At 45.4% G+C, this 23,817-nt stretch overlaps 1 protein-coding gene across 4 annotated transcripts in view; it reads right to left on the bottom strand.

Moving 5' to 3' along the window:
* PPM1H (protein phosphatase, Mg2+/Mn2+ dependent 1H) overlaps positions 1-23,817 on the bottom strand; it is a 309,775-nt gene that overhangs the window by 151,421 nt on the left and 134,537 nt on the right. For all 4 annotated transcript variants that reach the window (XR_011255961.1, XM_069584754.1, XM_069584755.1 and 1 more), the window contains exons 3-4: positions 22,303-22,647; positions 10,708-10,820 (exon numbers count right to left, since the gene is read on the bottom strand). Coding sequence is in view for 3 of the 4 variants with exons in the window: in XM_069584754.1 (XP_069440855.1) it covers positions 10,708-10,820; positions 22,303-22,647 (458 nt within the window). In the remaining variant the exon portion in view is untranslated. The remainder of the gene's footprint in view (positions 1-10,707; positions 10,821-22,302; positions 22,648-23,817) is intronic.

The raw sequence follows: 23,817 nt of genomic DNA, 5'->3' as shown, positions 1-23,817 counted from the left end.
CTCTGTCCCAGAGTTATGAAGAGCGAGCCTCATTACTCTCCCATATTTGACAAATATCTAAAGATCTCTTTCATAGCAACACAACTAATATTTTCATGTAGCTAAAAAAAACCCTAGTTCATTCGAGTTTTTTCTTTCATTTTAATTTTACTGAACTATCCCAGGGATGGGGGAGCCTGGTGGGCTGCCGTCTATGGGATCGCACAGAGTTGGACACGACTGAAGTGACTTAGCAGCAGCAGCAGCATACTTGATTTACAACATTGTGTTAATCTGTTTGTTTTTCTCATCCTTCAAACGCCTTCACCACTTGGGTTTCTCTTTGGAGAGTTCTTGTTCATTCATACCCCGGTTGAACTGTGTCACATAGAGAGGAACTTCATGTGTAAAAGGAGACAAATAATAGTAGTTTCCCAAAAGAGCTGATGTGAGGATGAGCTGAGTTATTCATATAAAGCCCTAAAATTAGAAACAGTGCATAGGGCAAAGTAAGACAACCCCAAACATTAGCTATTGTTTGCCTTACATTTTGAATGCTGTGGCCCAGGATTACATTAGGTTCTGGGGTTTATATCACACTACTGACCAGTCTGAATTTACCGTCCACTGAAATACATTTTTTTTTTTTTTTTGCAGTGCCTGTAGCATATGGGATCTCAGGTCTCCAACCAGGGAACAAACCTACACACTCTGCATTGGAAGCGTGCAGTATTAACCACTGGACCACCATTGTTTCTTGTTTTCTTGGCAGGTAATTACTTTACAATATTATATTGGTCTCTGCCATACATCAACATGAATCAGCCACAGGTATAAGCATATCTTTTTTTTTTTTAACCACGATAAGCTTCCTTCCTGATTCTGCTAGTTCCCTCCCCGCCATACATGTCACAATTTACCTGGACCATGGTAAGCTTAAGCTTCACCTGGTTAGGTTTAGCCCACCTTCCCAGGCACGAAAGGTCTTTTTGAATCTTGCCAGTTCAACCTCGACAGTGTATTAAAAAGCAAAGACATCATTTTGCTGACAAAGGTCTGTACAGTCAAAGCGATGGTTTTCCATAGTCATGTATGGGTGTGAGAACTGGACCGTGAAGAAGGATGAGAGCTAAAGAATTGATGCTTTCAAACTGTGGTGCTGGAGAAGACTCTTGAGAGTCCCTTGGACAGCAAGGAGATCAAACCCAGTCAATGCTAAAGGAAATCTACCCTGAATATTCATTGAAAGGACTGATGCTAAAGCTGAAGCTCCAATACTTTGGCCACCTGACGCAAAGAGCTGACTCACTGGAAAAGACCCTGATGCTGGGAAAGACAACGGAAAAAGGAGAAGGGGGCAGCAGAGGATGAGATGGTTAATAGCATCACTGACTCAATGGACATGAATTTGTGCAAACTCTGGGAGATAGACTGGAGCCTGGTATGCTGCAGTCCAATGGGCTGCAAAGAGTTGGAAAATGACTGAACAGCAAGTTTATCTTACATGGTTTCACAGCATCAGCAAAGTAGATCATAAGTGTTGGAAATTCTGAAAGAGATGGGAATACCAGACCACCTGACCTGCCTGTTGAGAAACCTACATGCAGGTCAGGAAGCAACAGTTAGAACTGGATATGGAACAACAGACTGGTTCCAAATAGGAAAAGGAGTACGTCAAGGCTGTATATTGTCACCTTGCTTATTTAACTTCTATGCAGAGTACATCATGAGAAATGCTGGGCTGGAAGAAGCACAAGCTGGAATCAAGATTCCCCGGAGAAATATCAATCACCTCAGATATGCAGATGACATCACCCTTATGGCAGAAAGTGAAGAGGAACAAAAAAGCCTCTTGATGAGAGTGAAAAAGTTGGCTTAAAGCTCAACATTCAGAAAACTAAGATTATGGCATTTGGTCCCATCACTTCATGGGAAATAGATGGGAAAATAGTGGAAACAGTGTCAGACTTTATATTTGGGGGCTCCAAAATCACTACAGATGGTGATTGCAGCCATGAAATTAAAAGACGCTTACTCCTTGGAAGGAAAGTTATGACCAACCTAGATAGCATATTCAAAAGCAGAGACATTACTTTGCCAGCAAAGGTCCGTCTAGTCAAGGCTATGGTTTTTCCAGTGGTCATCTATGGATGCGAAAGTTGGACTGTGAAGAAAGCTGAGCGCTGAAGAATTGATGCTTCTGAACTGTGGTGTTGGAGAAGACTCTTGCGAGTCCCTTGGACTGCAAGGAGATCCAACCAGTCCATCCTAAAGGAGACTAGTCCTGGGTGTTCATTAGAAGGAATGATACTAAAGCTGAAACTCCAGTACATTGTCCACCTCATGCGAAGAGTTGACTCATTGGAAAAGACTCTGATGCTGGGAGGGACTGGGGGCAGGAGGAGAAGGGGACGACAGAGGATGAGATGGCTGGACGGCATCACTGACTTGATGCACGTGAGTTTGGGTAAACTCCAGGAGTTGGTGATGGACAGGGAGGCCTGGGGTGCTGCGATTCATGGGGTCACAGAGTCGGACACGACTGAGCGACTGAACCGAACTGAGAGCAGCCAAAGATCAAGGCTCAGGGTTCCACTGGAAAGTTCCTTCCCGTCACTGTCCCACTGCTTCCTATCACAGCAGCCAGGGATAGATAAGGTCACTGTCTTGATCACAGTCACCTCATGCCAACATCTCTAAGGGAAAATCCTCCATGAGACTCCCAAGACCAGCCCCTGGGTGGGCTAGGATCACAGGGAAGCTGATAAGGGCGTCCTTGGTTGGGATGGGGAAACCACAGCCAGAACTACAGCCTCCCAGAGGCCCAACAACAAGAGACCAAAAGGCCACACAGGAGCCACATCTGATCCATTTCAGATAAGGGAGCCCTACTTCGATGCATATAGGGTGGGACTGAGACGAGGAGCTAGATCATGCAAGAAATCCTCACCCAACTCCCATTTTTTGAAGAAACGGACCTAAGTTTCAGAATGGCAGGCTGGCAAGAAGGAATCCACAGACAGCTGGCAGAGAGGGAGCCATGTCAGAGAGCACCAGGGGAAACATTGCCAGAGAAGCTCCTCTCCTGTGCTCAGTGACCACAGAGAGGCTGCCAGATGCTGAACGGCACTCAAAGTTTGATGCTTTAGCCTCAGGCCAGGAAAGCTATTGTTTTTATCCCTGAGAATATGCTGGCTCCTTCCTGGGCATCTGAATGCCCAAAGGTTGATTTAAAAGCAGCGGTCCTTCCATACAGCAGAACTGCCTGGAAGGATGTTCCAATAGACAGCAGAGCCCCACCCCCTGGGCTTCTGATTTAGTAGATCAGGGGTAGAGCCCTAGAATTTGCTTTTCTCATAAGTTGACAGTTGCTATTGCTCCTGGTTTGGGGACCACGCTTTGATAACCACTGATTTAGGGCCAGAGGTACCAAGGAGAGGGTCAGAAGAAAATCCAAGAGGAGGAAACAAGGAGGAAATCCAGAGAGAGAGGGGCCCCTTTGGTGCCCCCTGTGTGGACAGCAAGTGGCTTGATAGAAAAAGTAAAGACTGTTTTGAGCCATCATGTGGTCTCTGTGTCTTTGCGTGTATTTGTGACCATCTAATAGTCACTTCATGGGAAATAGATGGGGAAACAGTGGCTGACTTTATTTTTCTGGGCTCCAAAATCACTGCAGATGGTGACTGCAGCCATGAAATTAAAAGACACTTACTCCTTGGAAGGAAAGTTATGACCAACCTAGATAGCACATTCAAAAGCAGAGACTTGACTTTACCAACAAAGGTCTGTCTAGTCAAGGCTATGGTTTTCCCAGTGGTCATGTATGGATGTGAGAGTTGGACTATGAAGAAAGCTGAGCACCGAAGAATTGATGCTTTTGAACTGTGGTGTTGAAGAAGACTCTTGAGAGTCCCTTGGACTGCAAGGAGCTCCAACCAGTCCATCCTAAAGGAGATCAGTCCTGGGTGTTCACTGGAAGGACTGAGTTGAAGCTGAAGCTCCAGTACTTTGGCCACCTCAAGCAAAGAGTTGACTCATTGGAAAAGACTCTGATGCTGGGAGGGATTGGGGGCAGGAGGAGAAGGGGACGACAGAGGATGAGATGGCTGGATGGCATCACCGACTCGATGGACATGAGTTTGAATGAACTCTGCGAGTTGGTGATGGACAGGGAGGCCTGGCGTGCTGTGATTCATGGGGTCGCAAAGAGTTGGACACGACTGAGCAACTGAACTGAACTGAACTGAACTGAATTTTCTTTCTAGATTGTAGGTATAGCTAAGGGATGATGCAAATATATACTAAAAACATAGGGGAAGGCATGCAGGAAAAGATCTAAACAACTCAACTTTCATAGCAGAAAATGGGATAAATTATATTTTCTCTCTATTCTACTTTTCAGACATTTGTCAAAGAAAGTGAGAGCTGTGGTAAGCTTCATGCAGGTCAATGGAAGAAGATCAAATTTATTTTAAACACAGAGGAAGGCTACTATCAAAGAATCAGCTCTCTGGCAGGTCTGGATAGATGAACCACTTGTTAGCAATAAGCAATTTGGGAAGGTTCTGTACTGGCCACTGATATCCACAAACATAAAATGGAATGAACAGTTCCTTGCATCCCCCTGGGCTGGAAGCAGTTACAGAGTTTCATCTTATCACTACTAAAGGGGAGAAGTCTGAGATGTGTAATTGGTTTTGAATCTAGAAATGTAAGTCTTGTTTAATATCTAGGTCCCATCCTCAAGAAAATTCCTATTTGCCAGAGGAATTCACCTCTGAAGGCATATGGGAAGCTTTAATTTACAGAAGGGTAATCCTGGAAAATTAAAAATGAGGGAAAGAGAAATGAAAGAACACCATCCTGGTGGGACAACAGGCTTTGTTTCAAGGACAATCCGTGGACCGCTTGTTAACCCTCTCCTTGGAGAATCTTCAAAAAGATGACCTGGTATTCCTCGGAGCCTGTCACTCATCTTGAAAAACTCTGCCATCCCTTTGACTGACAGAGGAATTATAAGCATGATAAAATGGAGGTCTGAATTCACGGCAGTTACCATTTATAAGGCAAGCATCCAGAAGATCTGGAAAATGCTGATGTTACTCTGATTACCATCAAAATGAAAACACACAGTTGAACATACTCTTGGAGAACCCTGGGACCTTTGGAAGGGAATGACAGTCCTCAGTCTGAGGAAGGGGCATTCCCCAGATCACAAATGAATAAACTGGACCACCCAAAGCTTACATGCTTCTTTATGTCCATGCATTTGAAATAGCTTCTAAATGCAAGCATCCACTCAACTATATGGTATAAACCATTTTAGGTGAAATTAAAGATGCCACTGATCATAAGGTATGCCATGATTTTACATGCAATAGAAAAGAAAAAATGTGTTAGAAACTACTGATTTTAGGGATGTTAAAATATGAAAAACAAGAACACCGTGTGAGTCTTGGCATGGATTGGACATTCCGGGGCATAGCACACTGAGAACTCGGTTCCCCTATTTCAAGTGATGGGCGTGATGGTCGTCCGGCTCCTCAGTAGCTGTGGGACCTTGGGTAATTCCCTTCACCTCAGTGTGCTTCAGTTTATTTATCCGATGCTGCTGACAGAACTAACTGTGATTCTCTCTTATTTAACATATGCCTAGGGACTTCCCTGGTGGTGCAGCGGCCAAGAATTCAGCTGACAATGCAGGGGACACAGGTTCGCTCCCTGGTCCTGGAAGAGCCCACGTGCTGCTGAGGAATGAGGCCAGTGAGCCGCAACTACTGACGCTTGAGTGCTCCAGGGCCCATGCGCTGTAACAAGACAAGCCACAGCGCCGGGAAGCCCAGACACTGCTCAGAAGAGCAGCCCCCGCTCGCTACAACTAGAGGAAGCCTGTGCGGAACAGCAAAGATCCAGCAAAGCCAAAAAAAAAAAAAAAAGAAACCCCACAAAAAACACGTGCCTAGCACTTATTGACTATCTTATTCCTGCTGTTACTTAAATCTGGCCAGAGTGGAATCATGAATTTCACAAATGTTGAACGGCCTTCTTTACTCTGAGTGAGTTCACCTACTCTCAGTTGCCAAACCTTTAGACACTGTTTGAAGTAAGTGGTAATGATTTTGTCTCCTCATTGCCTTAGTGCTCTAGAAATAAAAAAGAAATTATCTCCCCAAATGGAGTCAAACATCTTCTAAACTGAAGAATCACTTGCAGCCCTAAGGAGCGCGCGACTCAAACACAATGGGGGATAGTTTGCATATTGCTTTGCATGACATTTGCATGCCCCCAAGTTCAATTTTGCTGGAAGTGAAAAATCCGCCCAGCAGCTGCTGCTTTCCTAGTCCCTTATGATCCCCTAGGTGCTTTCAACTGGGAAAAATAAATCAACTGGCGTGCATCAAGTAGTCATCCCACGAGCCTGTGGTGTGGGGTTACCTGGGATGTGGAGGGAAGGGCAAGGCTGTTCCAGGTAGTTATCACCTGGCAGCACTGTGGACCATCCCACACAGAGGGTGGGCACTGACTCAGAAACCAGTAAAGCCACATATAACACCAGCTGCTCCTGAATACAAGCCCCAAGCACACATTGTGCCTGATAGTAAGTCAGCGGATGCAAAGCTCACAAAGCAGCTTGAAAACCAGTCACTGACCACCAGCACTGGTGGCTTAATGGTAAAGAATCCACCTGCCAACGCAGGAGACACAGGAGACCTGGCTTGGATCCCTGGGTCAGGAAGATCCCCTGGAGGAAGTGGCAACCCACTCCAATACTCCTGCCTAGAAAATTCCACAGGCAGAGGAGCCTGGCGGGCCACCATCCATAGGGTCACAAAGAGGCGGACACGACTGGGCAACTGAGCATGCATACAGGACCACCAGTACTTTCCAAATCAAGCCAGTGCAGAGCTTCTCTTTCCCTGAAAGTAAATAACTGTGGGGTAGTGAACCTAAGACAACGATTTGCTTCACTCTCAAAACTGTCCAGATTTAAACCAAAGAGATGGATAGCCAATATCTGGCAGTAAATAAGAAAACTCAGCAACTAATCAGGGCTCTGTCGTCAGAATTCTCAGTTGGCCTGATCATCTGTTTAAACTGAGCTCTCGGATTCATGACCCCTTGCCCGTAAGCCGTAACGGACCTACGTCCACACAGGTCTGATAAAAACTCACTTAGTTGCTGTTTCTGGGGAATAACTGAATATACCTGTGAACTCAAACACAGGTATAACAAATGAATAAACTAGGCAATGATGCTACGTAAGATGATATCAAATATCTATTGTTTATACTAGAGCTGAAAATACACAAATAAGTGTCATATTAGCTATATTTGGACAGTGGCTGCAATACCAACTCATATTGCTCTTAGGGTTCTATGTGACCTACAGCCCATAAGCGAACAGCAAACCCAACCAGCCATCAGCCATAGACCTCCAAATTCATATCTGGGTACTGGGGCCAGAATACTACAAGTGTAATTAAGCTGACTAGGTTTCAAAGATGCTATTTTCTCATAAGATAATTTGTGTGTTTGGGGGTCAGTGCTTTACAGCTTTCATACAGATAAAAGTACCTGTGAAACTTTTCAAATTATTGGGAATAACCTGTAAAACACCATACTTTTATGGACGCTTAGAAACAGTCATTTGAAAATTTAAAAAATGGACTCCAAGAAAGATGAACCAACCGAAACAGCCTTTGGGGCTTTGCTTTCCCCAAGTGCCACTCCTCACTGTGCCATCTTAAGAATGCCAGAAGTGTTAGAAATCAACATTTGGTCCAACAGCACCATTTTTAGAGATGAGGAACTCAAGCTCTGGATCTAGGAACTGGCACTTAAAAGTGGGGGGCAAAAGCCCAGGGGAAGAGGTGGGATTGGCTGGTCCTGGACAGAGGACGGAGCATCTGGGAACCAGGGCTGAAGCTCTGGCTGGTCGGGAGGGGGTGGGGTGGGGTAGGGAGCTCAGGGAGGGGGCTCCACCAAGGAGTTCAGAGCTTCAAAGGAAACTACATTCAAAAGTGAGAACAGGGAGCTGGGGAGGCCCTGCTTCTCTGAAAAGCACAATCCAACATAAAGCTATCCTGGGCATGGAAGCTGGGTTACCTTCCGAGTCTGGGGTCTGCTGATGAAAGATGCTTCCCTGGGAAGAGGGGATGGGAACACAGCACTCAGTCACCAGCACCTGCGTCACTGGAAGGGCCAGGAAGGCAAATTCATTTCTAACAACACGGAACTAAATCCAGACCAAAAAACGGTGAATACGAGTGCAAAAGCTGAATCATCAGTGCAGTTTTACTCAGAACAGAAAGAAATCGTTCCGTGATCTCCTCGTCTCTCTCCAACAAGCTCAAGATCCAGAACAGAATAAGGGCTCAGCGCCAGCTCCTTTGTGTGAGTCTTAAAAGGCCCCAGAGATGAGGATTCCTATTTTTAAGATACTCCAGCCCTGGGGAAGGCAAAGAAGAGCAGGAGATGCACTGGTGATTTTCCACTCGCCCCCACCCTGGAGCTGCGGCTCCCGCCTGTGTCTGTGCCCTGGCTGACCAAGCTCTCTGACCCGAGTTCCCTGGGCCCCTTGTCACGTGGCTTCCAGTTGGGCTCATCCAACAGGAGGCCCTGGCAGGAGAAAGGGGATAGGAAGAAGGAGAAAGTCAGGGGCTTCCTCTCACTCTTTCCTGCGGCCCCTGCCCAGGGGCCTTCATCAGCGGCCCCTCTCCCAGCTCCACTGTAGCATTTCTTCCCTGGACCCTGCAGGTCCAGCGGGGTCAATGCCTTCCTGAGCTGAAATGCTCCTAGCCGGTCCCCTTCCGCTCCTTCAGTCAGTTGATCCACATGAATTGAAGTCTATCTCCTCCTAGGACCACTTAGGGAATAGAAGCCGTGAGATAAACATGGCATCTTATATTCACTTTCATTTACCTGGAAAAATTTTACATTGAAACTGAGATATCTTACGGAGCAGAAAAGAAATTCACACAAGCCTTAAACATAAACAGATCTTCAAAAAACATCAATGTTCAAATCCCCCAAACTGCTGTCTTGGCAGGTCACTCTCCTTTGGTCTCCAGAATCTTCAGTGGGAAGACTGGGTGAAGATGCTTAACTAGGGTGACCGGAGACGCCCTCAGGCTCTCCTGCTCTGTAATTCCTGGAATTCCGGTAATCTCCTGGAATTCCTTGATTGCCTGAAGGAGGCTGTCTTCCCTACAACCTGATGGAAACAGGGAAGGCGAGGGGTGGAGACTGATCTCAAGGAGAGCCAGACCAAGCAGCAAAGCTGAGAAGAGGCAAGTGGCCCAGAGGAAGGGGCTGGAGGAAAGACAGCATCCTTAGACCACAGCCCGAGTGGGGAAATCACCCATCTTCTCAGGACTCATGATTAGCGTCCAGGCCTTTGACTGCTTTCAGAATCAGGAGTCAGCCTTTAGCAAAAAGTCCTACTAGAAAGCCAACATATTTTGTTACTTAAGGGGGCGGACGTGTGTAATACATATTAGAGGGCTTTTCACAGGGTCTATAATTTAGTATAGACTAAATAACCGATGTTGCTGAACCTAAAGTGAGCACATACCAGTTATTTAAAAGAAGATTAGGGGGCTCCCCTGGTGGTCCAGTGGCTAAGACTTTGCGTTTCCAATGTAGGGGGTCCAGATAATGATCCCTGTTCAGGGGAGTAAGATCCCACATGCTGCAACTAAGACCCGGCACGGCCAAGTCAATAAACACAGATGCTTTCTAAGTGGTGGTTAGAACACGAGTCCAGGGCTTCCCTGCTGGCTCAGTGACGAAGAGTCCGCCTGCCAGTGCAGGAGAGATGAGTTTGATCCTTGAACCGGGAAGATTCCACATGCCTCGGAGCAACTAAACCTGTGCGCCACAACTCTCGAGCCTGTGCCCCAGAGCCGTGGAGCAGGAGCTTCTGAGCCCGCGTGCCGTAGAGTCCGTGCTCCGCAGCAAGAGAAGCCCGCACGCTGCCGCGAGAGAGCAGCCCCAACCCGGCGCAGCTAGAGAAAAGCCCGCGTCCCAGCGGACACCCAGCAGAGTCAAAAATAAAAGATTAATAATATCAAACAAAAAGATGAGTCTATCTAATTGCTGGTAACACTGGATACAGTAAGGGTTAAGTCATCTTCTGTTGGCCCAAATTCCTCTCAGATGAACCCAGAGGCGAGGAAAAGGCAGCCCGTAGGGGCACATGCATAAAAGGAGGAACTCCCCGGCTTCTGGGAAGGGACAAGGCAAAGTCACCAAGCCAAAGAGGAACTAGCCGGGAAGTCCTCCTGGGTCCCTTCCAAACACCCACTTCATTCAAATCCCTCTCCTTCCTCCTAGCAAATGAAAGCCTTTGCTAAGCTTTCATTGAAAATCAGGTTCTAAAGTCAAAAAACAATTGGATACTACCAGTTTAGGTTAATCACAAGCGTGTGTGTGTGTGTGTGTGTGTGTGTGTGTGTGTGCGCGCGCGTGCGTGCGTGCGTGTGTGTGTGTGTGTGTGTACACCGCCCTACTGGCAAGTAAGGAGAAGGCAACCTGCACCTTTTCATACCAGCCTGACAAATCTTCTTAAATATATTTTTATCCAGATGTAGAAGGCTTATCTTTCTCAATATCGAATCCCAAACAGAATTGCTTTATTTCTAATCATTTCGTTGTTTTTTTTTTTAAGATAAAAAAACTAAAGGAAGGCATTCGACTTTAGAAAGACCAGAAGGCTCATCTGCTTACCTGCTGTCCCCAGCGTTGGCCACGTACAGCTTCCCCAGAAGGCAGACCACAATGAGTGCTGTGCAGCCACCAGATATATTGTACGAACTCCTCTCTCGCTCAATTTGTAGGTCCTAGAGAAGAAAACAGAGTCAGCGCTGGATTATACACAGCTTCCCTTGTGGCTCAGATGGTAAAGAATCTGCCTGCAATGCAGGAGACGTGGGTTCTATCGCCGGGTCAGGAAGATCCCCTGGAGAAGGGAATGGCTACCCACTCTACTATTCTTGCCTGGAGAATTCCATGGATAGGAGAGCCTGGCGGGTTCATACAGGAACTGGACAGGTGGGATTGTACAGGATCAAAGGCTTTCTTAGCCTCACTCCCTGACGGCAGCCCTAAGAATCTGAATGTGCTTCAAAGAAGGGAGAGGAAAATCTTTGGTACTGGCTTTTCTACCACTTGATGAGCACTTCTGGAGAGGACACTGGCACCAGACAGTCGCCTCCCAGGCCATCTGCAGACCACAGTCAGGAAACAAGGGAAGGCAAACAGATATAATCAGACAAAAAGGAGAAGAATCAAACCAATCGTATTCAATACATATTGTGGCTTATGGAAAATTTAGTTTTTGTATGGACAGCTTGAGCTGCCATGTGGAAAATAGATTAGAGAGGCTAATAACACCGAGTGCTTGGATCTGATCAATACTTTCAAGCCCAAAGTCTCCAAGAAATAATTTCCTTTACAGCCGGATAAAAGAGGTGACTTGAAGGACTATGTCCTCAACTCAACTCCAGTAGGAGTCCACCCTCATCTTACTGATCAAAGGGAGAAGCTTCTGAACTCTCATCTGACTTCTTCTTCCTAAGGCCACTGATTCACAAGAGGGACACACTCGAACAGTTACAGGCAACATTCAGTGAGCACCTCCTCTGTTTTACAAACAGAATCTCATCTCGTCCTCACAGCCATATTATTAACCTCACTGTTCAGATGCAGACAACCTGCCGCTGTAGTTTGGATTCTAATCAGGTTCTCCTCTAAAGTGGAGTATTTATTACCTGCCACTTAAAGAGGTCTCCCCAAGAAAATAAAAATAGAACCACACTTCTATCGACAGACAGGCATCATCCTCAAGACAGACGGCTTTGTGAAATTCCGTGTCAGTGACAGAAGCCAGGGTTCCGTGACTTCAGAAAAAATGTGAGTTGAATTAGGAAAATAAACTGGACACTAGCTAAAATAATGCCCAAAGCTCCCATCGTCACGTCACCTACTGTCAGGGCAAGGGAGAGGGAAGGAGGATGGGCATAGAAGAGCAGGGAACAGTGCCCTGGCTGACTCTGAGGGTGCTGGGGGCTGACCGAATGTCAGAGTCCTTTTGTGATTCCCAGGAACCCCCAGGATTAGAACTCAGCTGCTGCCGCCAGCCTCCTGATGGAAAGGGGGGAGATAATTCAGTAACCCAGCATTTATCAGCAACTGCTCTGCTCCAGAGGCCGGAGGTGGCAATAACAGTTAGATAAATCACCAGCGAGAAACCAGAAACAGGGGAAGAGCCTGAGCTCTGCCAACAGATTAAGGACAGAGTGTTGGTCAAAATCTAAGGAGAGAAAAAGTACAAAGAGGGGCCCTGGGAGAACCTAATATCCTGGGAATGAACTAAGGACAGGGTTGAGGGGAGCATGGGGGGAAGGCTGAGGAACCATGGGAGGGGTAAGGATGAGTGTATGTGGGATGTGATGGTTTACAAGCAAGTGAAGAAAAGTTAGGGGCTGAGTGAATGACAGCATCAAGAGCCACAGATGGGTCAAGCACGCAGACCACCTTCAAAGACCATACTGGATTTTTAGAACTTATTTACAAACTCCGTATAAATTAGCTTAAAGGGCTGACATCAGGATTAAATTAGATGGAGTGGGTGAGGGGCTTAGCAGACCATCTGGATGTTCCCCACAGCCTAGATCCCATGATGGAGAGCAGAAATCTTTCTCCCTCTTTGCAAGACCCTCAACACCTATATCGGACCAAGTAGAAGGTAATTTAATAAATATCTATTAAATGGGCAAAAAAAGAAATCTATTATAAAATGCCTGAGTTTCCATATTGTTACTTCTGCCTGAATATGAGAGATGTATTCCACAATTCATAAATGAAAAGCTTACAATGAGAATAAATGCTCACTGAGATAATAATTAAGCAGGAACCCACGTGTCCAATGAAATGCAGTCAATTGACAAGAACAAATGGCTATCTGAACCCAAGCAGGAATGGTGGGAAGCTGGAGAGTGGTGAGGAGGAGGGAATGGAGGTTAGCGGGGAAAGACAGTCATAAGTAAGTGAAAGAGGAGAAAGAAAACATTCCGATGTCAGAAGCTTGAACCTCTAAAGAATGCATCAAAACAGAACCAACAGCCCTACTCAAAAGGAGTTTGTGAGTAGGCTTATTCAATTTATTTGCACTTAAATAAATGATATAAAGTTGATACTATGATAGATACATATTTCATCAAATTAATACAGAAACAGATATATAAAGTCCACACCCAACACAACTAATTTTAATACAGTGGAAAGAACTGCTCTAGTTACAGAAACCATCCTTTCACATCCAGGATCAATATCTGTTTGAATACCTAAAGTCTAAATGAAAGACAATTTTTGTACGTGAACTGGAGTGTGAACGATGCTTGAGAAACTAAATCACTGCTCCCATCCAAAAGATACAAAGTCCACGTGAAAGAGTCGCCCACAGCAAACAATTCCTCCAGGATTCAGATAAACAAGTTTATTCTGCATCATAGGTGCTTTTCGTATCACGGTTTACATCACAAGAGACTCTGATTATTATTATTATTATTTCATACTTTGAAAAAAAATCAAGATAGTGTTTGACACTAAGATTATCTGCTACATTTGCCTTTAATTTTAAGGGAAACATTCCAGTCAGCTTGCCCAGTGAAACCTTTGCTATTAAATTAATAACGTGAGTCAGTATTTTTTTCTAATTGATTTCATAATTTCTTTCAACTTTCCCTAAGTTTCCACTGTCTTCCCTCTGTGGTTCTCCTGGCATAAGGAATGTTAGATCTGGCAACACTTCCGCATAAGCAGTGGACCACAGTCTAGCTATTTTTCATGCAAGCAGCTTTGCTAAGATGCCCATGCTTTCATCGCTTCCCGGCTTTGTGTGGTAATATACATATGTGTGTGTGCTCAGACTCACAGGCACACATTTTAATTACATGTGTACTCTCTGGGATCACAGTGACAAGGATTTGAAATAAATATATTTCCACAGACTTAATCCCCCCTGAAGGATTCACTGACATGAAAATATGCTTTTTTACTTCCTTTAAAACTGGGTGTAACTAGAACAGATTCTAAAAATAATTGCTTCCCCCTCCTCCCTAGAAGCCAAAATAGCACATTTATTTTTTCCCTACACCACCTACTACTCTTTAAAAAGATGTATCACAAAATCTTAGTACTGAACAGAACATTAAAGGACCAGCTGAGTGGTTCTTTTACTACCAGATCAAACATGATAAATGAAGTCAATAAAGATGTATTTACTGTTGAATTAACTACCTAATTTCTTCAAACTCTCAACTTTTCCAGTCACCTTAAGCTTCTCACACTCTAGGTGGGAGAAAAAACACATAAAAATGTATCCCTCAAGAAAACATTCCCTTCGGGTATTTTTCTCAATAGATCAAGGAAATCACGGAAAAAGTGCCCACTGCTTTTTGTTAAACAAAGACTGATATGGAACAGCTTCCCCATTTTAGCTGTCATGAACCTCCAGGCATAAATCTAGAATAAATTACCAGCAAAACACAAGCACATACTATCATTCTTTTTCAAGTATGATCTGAGAGGATCAACTTAAGTGACTCAGAAGATTCAATTAACAAGATAACTGATTTATCTGCTCAATCAGGAGTCCCTCTCAAGACTACTTTCTACTTAACAGAACTGATTTACCCTGTTTTGTGGCTATCTGAATATTACATTTAAGTAAGGTTCATCTCTAAATCAAAGAATGGATTCAATTTTTAAGACTTGGGATTGTGCTTTGCTCCTTTTTGTTGCAAGGAAGAATGAGACCAATGAAGGGAAAAAAAAGAGATGTGTGTGTAAAGAGACTAACTCAGGAGGAAAGAACTGCAAGAAAGAAAATATACTGCTCAAGATCGTTGTAATTTGGTTTGAAAGTCCCAGAGATAATGCAACTCCAGGATCATCCTTTGTTTCCTACCAATTTTAGACTGCAAAAGGAAAGCAATATCAAACATCAGAAGGGAGCGTGTTGGGGAGTTTCAATAGGACCCTGGCATCTCCCCCTAACTGGGCTAAAACATGGTTCTGAGCACAGTGTTAATAGTGTCAGTCACAAATAATAAGATTCTGCATGGTTTCAGTATCTGGGTCTGATTTAGGTTTATTCTGAGGACGAGCCAATCTGTTAGGCTCTGGGGAAGGAGAAAAACATCACTGCCTAATATTGCCACCTGCTGGCTGTTTGTGGAATTACATGCTCATTCCTTAGAGGAACTCCTGTTCTAAAAACACACAGGTGCTGTTGCTTCAGTCATGTCTGACTCTTTGCGACCTTATGGACCTTAGCCCGCTTCTCTGTCCATGGGATTCTCAAGGCAAGAATAATGGAGTGGGTTGCCATGCCCTCCTCCACGGGATCTTCGTGACCCACGGATTGCACCTGCGTCTCTTATGTCTCCTGCAACGGCAGGCAGGCTCTTTACCACCACACACACACACACACACACACACACAAAACCCACTAGAAGTCCACTTACCACGAATATTCTAATTCTCAAAACCACTAGGGTTCATAAACTATAAATAAACTCTGCATTTGTCCTCCTTTTCCACCATATGTTCTTTTTATGAACAAAGCCAAGCTGAGTGGTATTTCCAACCATTTACTCCATGTTTTAGAAAGATGTATGGCAGTTTTACAAGTTAAAATATTGCTATTTTTTCTCTGTGAGTAACAACCAAACCTCCAAAAAACTCTGCACTGTGGCAAGGAATCTATAGCCACACTGAAAATGAAATAGGACAGAATTCTGAGATCTTCCTCCTTGCGTTCAGAATTCACCTCCTGTAGGTAAAAAGGTCATCACTACTGCCTTGCTTCTGGTTCCTAGGTCTCCCGCAACCATACCAACAATGGAAATGACTTCTTGCATGAGTCTGAAATGCTGACTCCCCTGTTTCTGGAGGCTGTGGAAGAAAGAAGGACACTGACATCAAGACTTAGAAGACACTTATCTTCTTCATATCTGTCATCCTGGATCAGGCCACCACCTACATAATAAGTGACAAAACTTAGCTGGGGCAGTAGGCATTGTTATAAAATGGTGATGGAAAGTAGAAATGAAGTCAGTCAGGAAGTCCCTAAGGTTCTGGTCCTTCAGGAAGTGAGGGTTCATTTTCCATGGTGGACACAGGAGGACCAGCCTTCTCACTCCAAAGAGAGATCCGAGATGAGATACAATGGGGAGGGGACACAGGGGAAACCCGCCTCTGCCAGCATGGATCAGAGGCCTGTAGTCAGAGGTCACCTTCTCACAAGCCATGAACTGTGCTAGGCAAGCCCAGGATCAAAGAGGAAAGGAAACCTTCAAAGAAGCTTACAGTATTTGATGAAATTTATCATCTCCCCTTGAGACAGCTGGATGGCACCATTGACTCAATGGGCATGAGTCTGGGCAAACTCCAGGAGATAGTGATGGACTGGGAGGCCTGAGGGCTGCAGTCCATAGGGTCACAAAGAGTCAGACACGACTGAGCGACTGAACAACTTTGCTGAACATCTCCCCGTGTCCACAGCATCCCCCACCAAGTTCTGTTAGTTTACATTTTCTGACGAGCACTCACTTTTTCCTAGAGGTGAATACTATATATTCTGGCCTGGTGTTTCTGAATCTTTTTAACTGATTCTCTCCTTCAGACAGATAACCAACTTTTCATTTGATGTCACAGAGTATTAAACGAAATGCTGTATATCTCTATGTTCATCTAATGTGACTACAAATGCCCCCAGATATAAAATCAAATCTTTCACTTCTAGATCCCCTTGGTGTCTAGAAGAATGCTGGTTATAAAATATAAGCTAAATAAATATCAGTGATTGAGAAGGGAACTGGTGGGAGGTGGGGAGAAAGAAGGAGACAAGACAGACTTCAGATTCTACTTCCCTCAACTGTCATAAAGAAAGCAAAACCTCAAATGAAAGGCAAGCTTGGCCTTTAAAGATGTTACATTCTAAATCTCAAGAGGGGTGGCTGCAAAGATGTCATCAGAACAGCAAGTTTGAGGCTTCGGAGCTGGGCTTGGGGGATTTGGGGGGATTAAAAGTGCAAGAGGAACCAAGAGAGCTGAAGTGACTGAATCTTATTCAACAGTGAGTTTTCCTGTTACAGAAGATCAGAAGGGCAGAAAACCTGCAAAACCTAAAGAGAACCTAGCAACAGGAAAGCTAGAAAGCTAGCTGGCTGTTGGAAGGGGAAAAAAAAAATTTAAGAATGGCTAGGGAATGCTCAAACTACCACACAATTGCACTCATCTCACATGCTAGTAAAGTAATGCTCAAAATTCTCCAAGCCAGGCTTCAGCAATACGTGAACCGTGAACTCCCTGATGTTCAAGCTGGTTTTAGAAAAGGCAGAGGAACCAGAGATCAAATGGCCAACATCTGCTGGATCATGGAAAAAGCAAGAGAATTCCAGGAAAACATCTATTTCTGCTTTATTGACTATGCCAAAGCCTTTGACTGTGTGGATCACAAGAAACTGTGGAAAATTCTGAAAGAGATGGGAATACCAGACCACCTGTCCTGCCTCTTGAGAAACCTGTATGCAGGTCAGGAAGCAACAGTTCGAACTGGACATGGAACAACAGACTGGTTCTAAACAGGAAAAGGAGTACGTCAAGGCTGTATATTGTCACCCTGCTTATTTAACTTATCTGGAGAGTACATCATGAGAAACGCTGGGCTGGAAGAAACACAAGCTGGAATCAAGATTGCCGGGAGAAATATCAATAACCTCAGATATGCAGATGACACCACCCTTATGGCAGAAAGTGAAGAGGAGCTAAAAAGCCTCTTGAAGAAAGTGAAAGTGGAGAGTGAAAATGTTGGCTTAAAGCTCAACATTCAGAAAACGAAGATCATGGCATCTGGTCCCATCACTTCATGGGAAATAGATGGGGAAACAGTGGAAACAGTGTCAGACTTTATTTTTTGGGGCTCCAAAATCACTGCAAGATGGTGACTGCAGCCATGAAATTAAAAGACGCCTACTCCTTGGAAGAAAAGTTATGACCAACCTAGATAGTATATTCAAATGCAGAGACATTACTTTGCCGACTAAGGTCCATCTAGTCAAGGCTATGGTTTTTCCAGTGGTCGTGTATGGATGTGAGAGTTGGACTGTGAAGAAGGCTGAGCGCCGAAGAATTGATGCGTTTGAACTGTGGTGTTGGAAAAGACTCCTGAGGGTCCCTTGGACTGCAAGGAGATCCAACCAGTCCATTCTGAAGGAGATCAACCCTGGGATTTCTTTGGAAGGACTGATGATAAAGCTGAAGCTCCAGTACTTTGGCCACCTCATGTGAAGGGTTGACTCATTGGAAAAGACTCTGATGCTGGGAGAGATTGGGGGCAGGAGGAGAAGGGGACAACCCAGGATGAGATGGCTGGATGGCATCATGGACTCGATGGACGCGAGTGTGAGTGAACTCTGGGAGATGGTGATGGACAGGGAGGCCTGGCGTGCTGCGATTCATGGGGTCGCAAAGAGTCGGACATGACTGAGCGACTGAACGGAACTGAGCCAATTCCAAACCTGCTCCTCCCTGAAAAGGCTTGAGGAGAAACCACCAAAAGCAGGTCAACAAAGGAACGCCCTACGCATTATTAAAAAACAAATTTTACCTTCAAACACCCACTCTCTCAAAAACCTAATATTGAGGGAAGGAGGAAAGGAAAAATACTTTTTATGAGTTGGCAGTGGCCTTCCAGGACATTAAACTTAGAATACACTTCTGTGTTGTGAGCTCTGCAGCTCAACCCAGGCTACTTAATGGTTAAGCCAGGCACATTTCTATGACACAGGAGTAGATTTTTCCTCAAGTCCCTGATGAAGCAAAGGGAAAACTAGAGCATCTCTCTATAATCAGGGTAAACATAAAAACATCATCCAGACAGGGACACTTTGGAGAGTAAAAGGGGACAGTGTTAATAACTATTCCGGGCCAAGAGGCATCTGTTGGCTCAGCCCCCAGCCGAGTGGGACTTCAGCCACCCTGCCAAGAACCAGGAGAAGCAAGGAATAATGAGTGTTCTCACTTAATAAGGCCAAGCATGTGGAGCAAAGCCCAGGTAGGCCTCTGGCACTCTGGGGGCTAGACAGACAATCCAGGGAAAACCTAAGTGTGAAGAGGAAGCTACAAGTTAGGGTGGATTAGAAAAGAACAGATATGGCATAAAGCCTCAGATTCATTCTGTGGTGCAGTGAGTCATCCACAGGCTGGTTACAGACGGCCTCTCCAAGTCACCTAACAGCATCCCTACTCTTGAAATCTGTCATCTAACTATAGAGACAGACTCTATTTTCTTGGGCTCCAAAATCACTGCAGATGGTGACTGCAGCCATGAAATGAAAACACGCTTGCTCCTTGGAAGAAAAGCCATGAAAAACCTAGACAGTGTATTAAAAAGCAGAGACATCACTTTGCCAACAAAGCTCCATCTGGTAAAGGTTATTGTTTTTCCAATAGTCATGTATGGATATGAGAGTTGGACCATAAAGAAGGCTGAGTGCCAAAGAATTGATGCTTCTCAACTGTGGTGCTATCGAGAGTCCCTTGAACAACAAGGAGGTCAAACCAGCCAATCCTAAAGGAAATCAATGCTGCATGTTCATTGGAAAGACTGATGCTGAAGCTGAGGCTCCAATATTTTGGCCACCTGATACGAAGAGCCAACTCACTGGAAAAGATACTGATGCTGGGAAAGACTGAAGGCAGGAGGAGAAGGGGGTGACAGAGGATGAGATGGTTGGATGGCATCACTGATTCAATGGACATGAGTTTGGGCAAACTCTGGGAGATGGTGAAGGACAGGGAAGCCTGGTGTGCTGCAGTCAGTCCACAGGTTTGCAAAAAGTCGGACACGATTTAGTGTCAGAATAACAACCATGGTGGATGTCAGCTTGCTGCTTCCAGCCCTTCTGGGTTGTTTCTCTGATGTGGATCTTCACACAAACACTTTCCTCTGCCCAAAACATTCCTCCCAGCCCCTGGTTCTCTGGGCCATTCTCTTCCAGCCCCCACTCCCCCAGGAGGACTTCTCCAGGGAACCCTTCCTTCATCTCTTCATCAGATTCCTACTCACCCTGCATTTTTCCTCTCGAGGCCCTTCCCATTTATATTTTATCTGTTTAACACCCACCTTTGCCTAATTTCTTCAATCCTCTTTTCCCAGGAGACCTGGCTTACAGGTAGCTTTCAACAAATATTTATGGATTGAATAAATTACACAGGAAAGTGAAATGATCTTTTTGTTGGCAGTTAAATGTGCAAGAAAAATTTCTGGTTGTGAATTAGCTAGTGAAAAGTTTTTAAAAATTAAAAACAAACAAACAGACCCAGAATGAGGTTCTTAGTATTTTTTTGAATGAGACTCTCCAACAGTAGTTGCGAGGAACCCTGAGCCATTAACTGGCAGAAACAGTGTGAGATCAGTGTGGAGGCCTGACTCAATGTGACATCGGCCTCTAGTGGATAAAGTTGAGAATACAGCAATTCCGAGTAAAAAATACCCCACAGCACCAACAAAAATCCCAAAATTGTTTCTGCTTTTCATATGTAAGAGGAATTTTCCTTCCATTCGGGCACAGTCTATTGTCAGATTTTTACCTCAACTAAATATTTAGCTTTTTGAGCAATCGCATTTAGAAACAGCTATCACATCAGAGCTTCCCTGATAGAGATTTTATACCAAGCCTGAGTAGCAGTCAATATTACTACCTTAATTCTTTTTTTTCCAAATAATCTTTTCCAGGCTCCTGGTGTTTTTCTTGGACTTGAAGGCTACCAAATACTCCTGACATGGAGGTGCATTTTAAGCTACCTGCTATTCAAAGGGTATGTGACATGGAGAGAAATGCTGGGCTCAAAGAAGAAATGAGTTAAAGAGAAGAGAGTGTGCAAATTAGAGGCATGAATATAGGAACAAGTTTTGCTTTGTAAACAAAGCAGACGAGATGATGCTGTTTAATGCTATTCACTTTTCTCTTCTCATTAGCACTCAACCTAACATCCTGAGATCCTGGAATGCGTACAGCGTGTCCATTCAGTTCTGCAGGTCTTGCTTTAAGAGCTTGTCATTACTTTTTTTTTTCTTTTGGCCACACTACACGGCCTGTGGTTTTTCCCTGATCAGGGATCAAACTCATACCTTCTGCAGTGAAACCGCAGAGTCTTAACCACTGGACCACCAGGGAAGTCCGTTGTCATTGGTTTTTTTTCTTTTAAAGATTTTTTGATGTGGATCATTTTTAAAGACTTTATTCAATGTGTTACAATATTGCCTTTTGTATTTATGTTTTTTTTCATTGTTTTTATGTTTTAATCTTTTCGTCGGTGCAGCATGTGGGATCTCAGCTCCCTGACCAGGGATCCAACCCACGCTCCCTGCACTGGAAGGTGAAATCTTAACCACTAGACCACCAGGGACATCCACTGTCCTTACTTCTTAATCTCCAGGTTTTAAGGGCATTATCGCCCACTCACCCTACTCCAGTCCTTAGAACATCTTTACTTATCTCTTATTGAATCTGCATGCAGGATGTTGCTCAGGAGAGAAAATCTTTGGAACTGGAATAAGTGCCACTGTATAAAGTGAGCTCAAGAGGGAAAGGGGTGGTACAGAAGAGACCATCTGTGTGCCTCTCAGAGGGCAGAAGGGCAGCAGGGGGCACTGTAAGGGCAGCTCCTGTGCTCTCAGGAAGGAGGCTGACTCTCTTGACCACACATGTTCCAATTTAAATGTACCGACAAATAAATCCACATTCCCACGTAAAACAAATAATTCTTAGGTATTGGCTCCTCCTTGCTTTAAGCAATGGGAACCACACTGCCAATCACGTTCTCAGACCGGATCTGAACAGGAAAGGTACTTCTGAGCACTTTTCTCAAAGTTCTGTTTCCCCAAACACCTGGAACTCACACACGGGTGTCATACAGACGGCACCCTTGCTCAGATTCAATTAAGTGCCATGGTACCAGCTGGTAATTGTAAGAGCTGGCAGAGAGAGAAGCAATAAGGTATTCATTTAATAAGCCTATCACCTCGGCACTATCCCTCTTTCATCCTCTTTTACATTTTCCACAGCACAGGATGCTAGAACTCTTTTGAGAATGGAAGCCCTGCTGTGCCAGGGAGAAGTCGGAGGGGGAACCAGGCAGAGGAATAGGCAGGTCAGAGACATGCCCTTCCAGGAGACTTGAAAGAAACAAAGATGTGGGTTAAGTGACCGCCCCGGCCCCCGCTGCCCGGGAGTCCTGGGGCATACCCACCATTTCCTTGAATGCACTTTCAAGAGCCCCGATAACCAGGCACTCGTGCGGGATCTTCTTCTCGGTGAAGAAGCGCGTGGGCGGGGTGCTGGGGGAGCCCGGGGCGCCCACCCCTCCGCGGAGCGAGGCCGCGCGGGTCAGAGTCCGGCTGCTGGAGGGCGTGTGGTCCGGCTCCTCGCCCAGGCAGGCGGGCGGCAGCACGGCCGAGTTCTTCAGGATCTCCACGATGTCCTGCAGCTGCTCCGTGATGTGGTGCTGCAGCAGGCGGGACGCCACCACGGCCGCCCCGGACCCCGCGTGACCATCAAACAGCGACCAGTAGTGGCAGGAAACGCCTTCTGATTCCTGCGGGGAGAGGGCGACAAGGAAGCGTGAGAACCGCGGCGGCCACTGCCCCAGGCTGAGGGCCACCCCTCTGGGGCTCAGCGCATCCACCCGTGGTCTGTCTGCAAACGAGGGCGGGGGTTGGGGGGACGGCAAAATAGGGCAAGACACTCAGGGATGTGTACCCAGGCGCATCCCTGCTGCTCCGGTATCCCCGCGCCACCACCGCCCCCCTCCCTCCGCACCCCCACCGCCCCCCTCCCCCCGCACCCCGCTCCCCACCCCCGCACCCCCCCACCCCCAGCCGCCCCGGAGATAAAGTGGTCCCTGCCTGTCCACCAAGGGCAAGATCTCAAGGCATCACCCTCTCCGCTGGTGTGAGATCTACTTTAGTTTGACGTGTAAGGACTTCCCTGATGGTCCCTGGGCTAACACTCTGCTCCCAAGGTGGCAGGCCTGAGTTTGATCCCTGGTCAGGGAACTAGATCCTTCATGTGGCAACTAAGACTTGGCACAGTCAAATAAGCAAAAATAAATATTAAAAGAAAACTGATGTGTAGAAGTGAGAGGTAAAACTACATACAAACAGTGTCTTAACAGTTGTGACAGCTAGTTTCTCATCCCCCTTCTGCTGCAACCCCAGAGCAGGTTAGACAGTCTTTTTTTAAAAAATTTATAATTAAGTTTATTTATATTTAATTGAAGGATAATTGCTTTACAATACTGTGCTGGTTTCTGCCAAACATCAACATGAATCAGCCAGAGGTATACATACCTATGTCCCCTCTCTCTTGAACCTCCCTGCCCCTCCTTTCCCACCCCACTCCGCTAGGTTGTCACAGAGCCCTGGTTTGAGTTTCCGCAGTCACACAGCAAATTCCCATTGGCTATCTACGTTACATATGGTAATATATATATTTCGATGTTACTCTCTCCATACATCCTACCCTCTCCTTCTCTCCCTCCCTTCCACCCTCCCCCTTTCCCCTCCCCCCACCACTGCGTTCCTAAGTCTGTTTTCTATGTCTGTCTCTTTAGAGGAAATTAGGCCCTTTTTACAGATGCTTCAGGGTAGTAGTCTCGCTTCCTCCCCCCCAATAGGGCTTTTACATGCTCAGATAATTGCCCCATCTGCCTAGGTCTACATCCTGAATTTTTAGAACATGTTTTTCCCTTGAACACCCCATCTAG

The sequence above is a fragment of the Ovis canadensis genome, chromosome 3 (assembly GCF_042477335.2).
Source record: "Ovis canadensis isolate MfBH-ARS-UI-01 breed Bighorn chromosome 3, ARS-UI_OviCan_v2, whole genome shotgun sequence".
In the NCBI taxonomy this organism is placed as follows: Eukaryota; Metazoa; Chordata; class Mammalia; order Artiodactyla; family Bovidae; genus Ovis; species Ovis canadensis.
The sequence above is the reverse complement of the archived record's forward strand: the minus strand, read 5'-3'. Positions and strand labels throughout refer to the sequence as shown.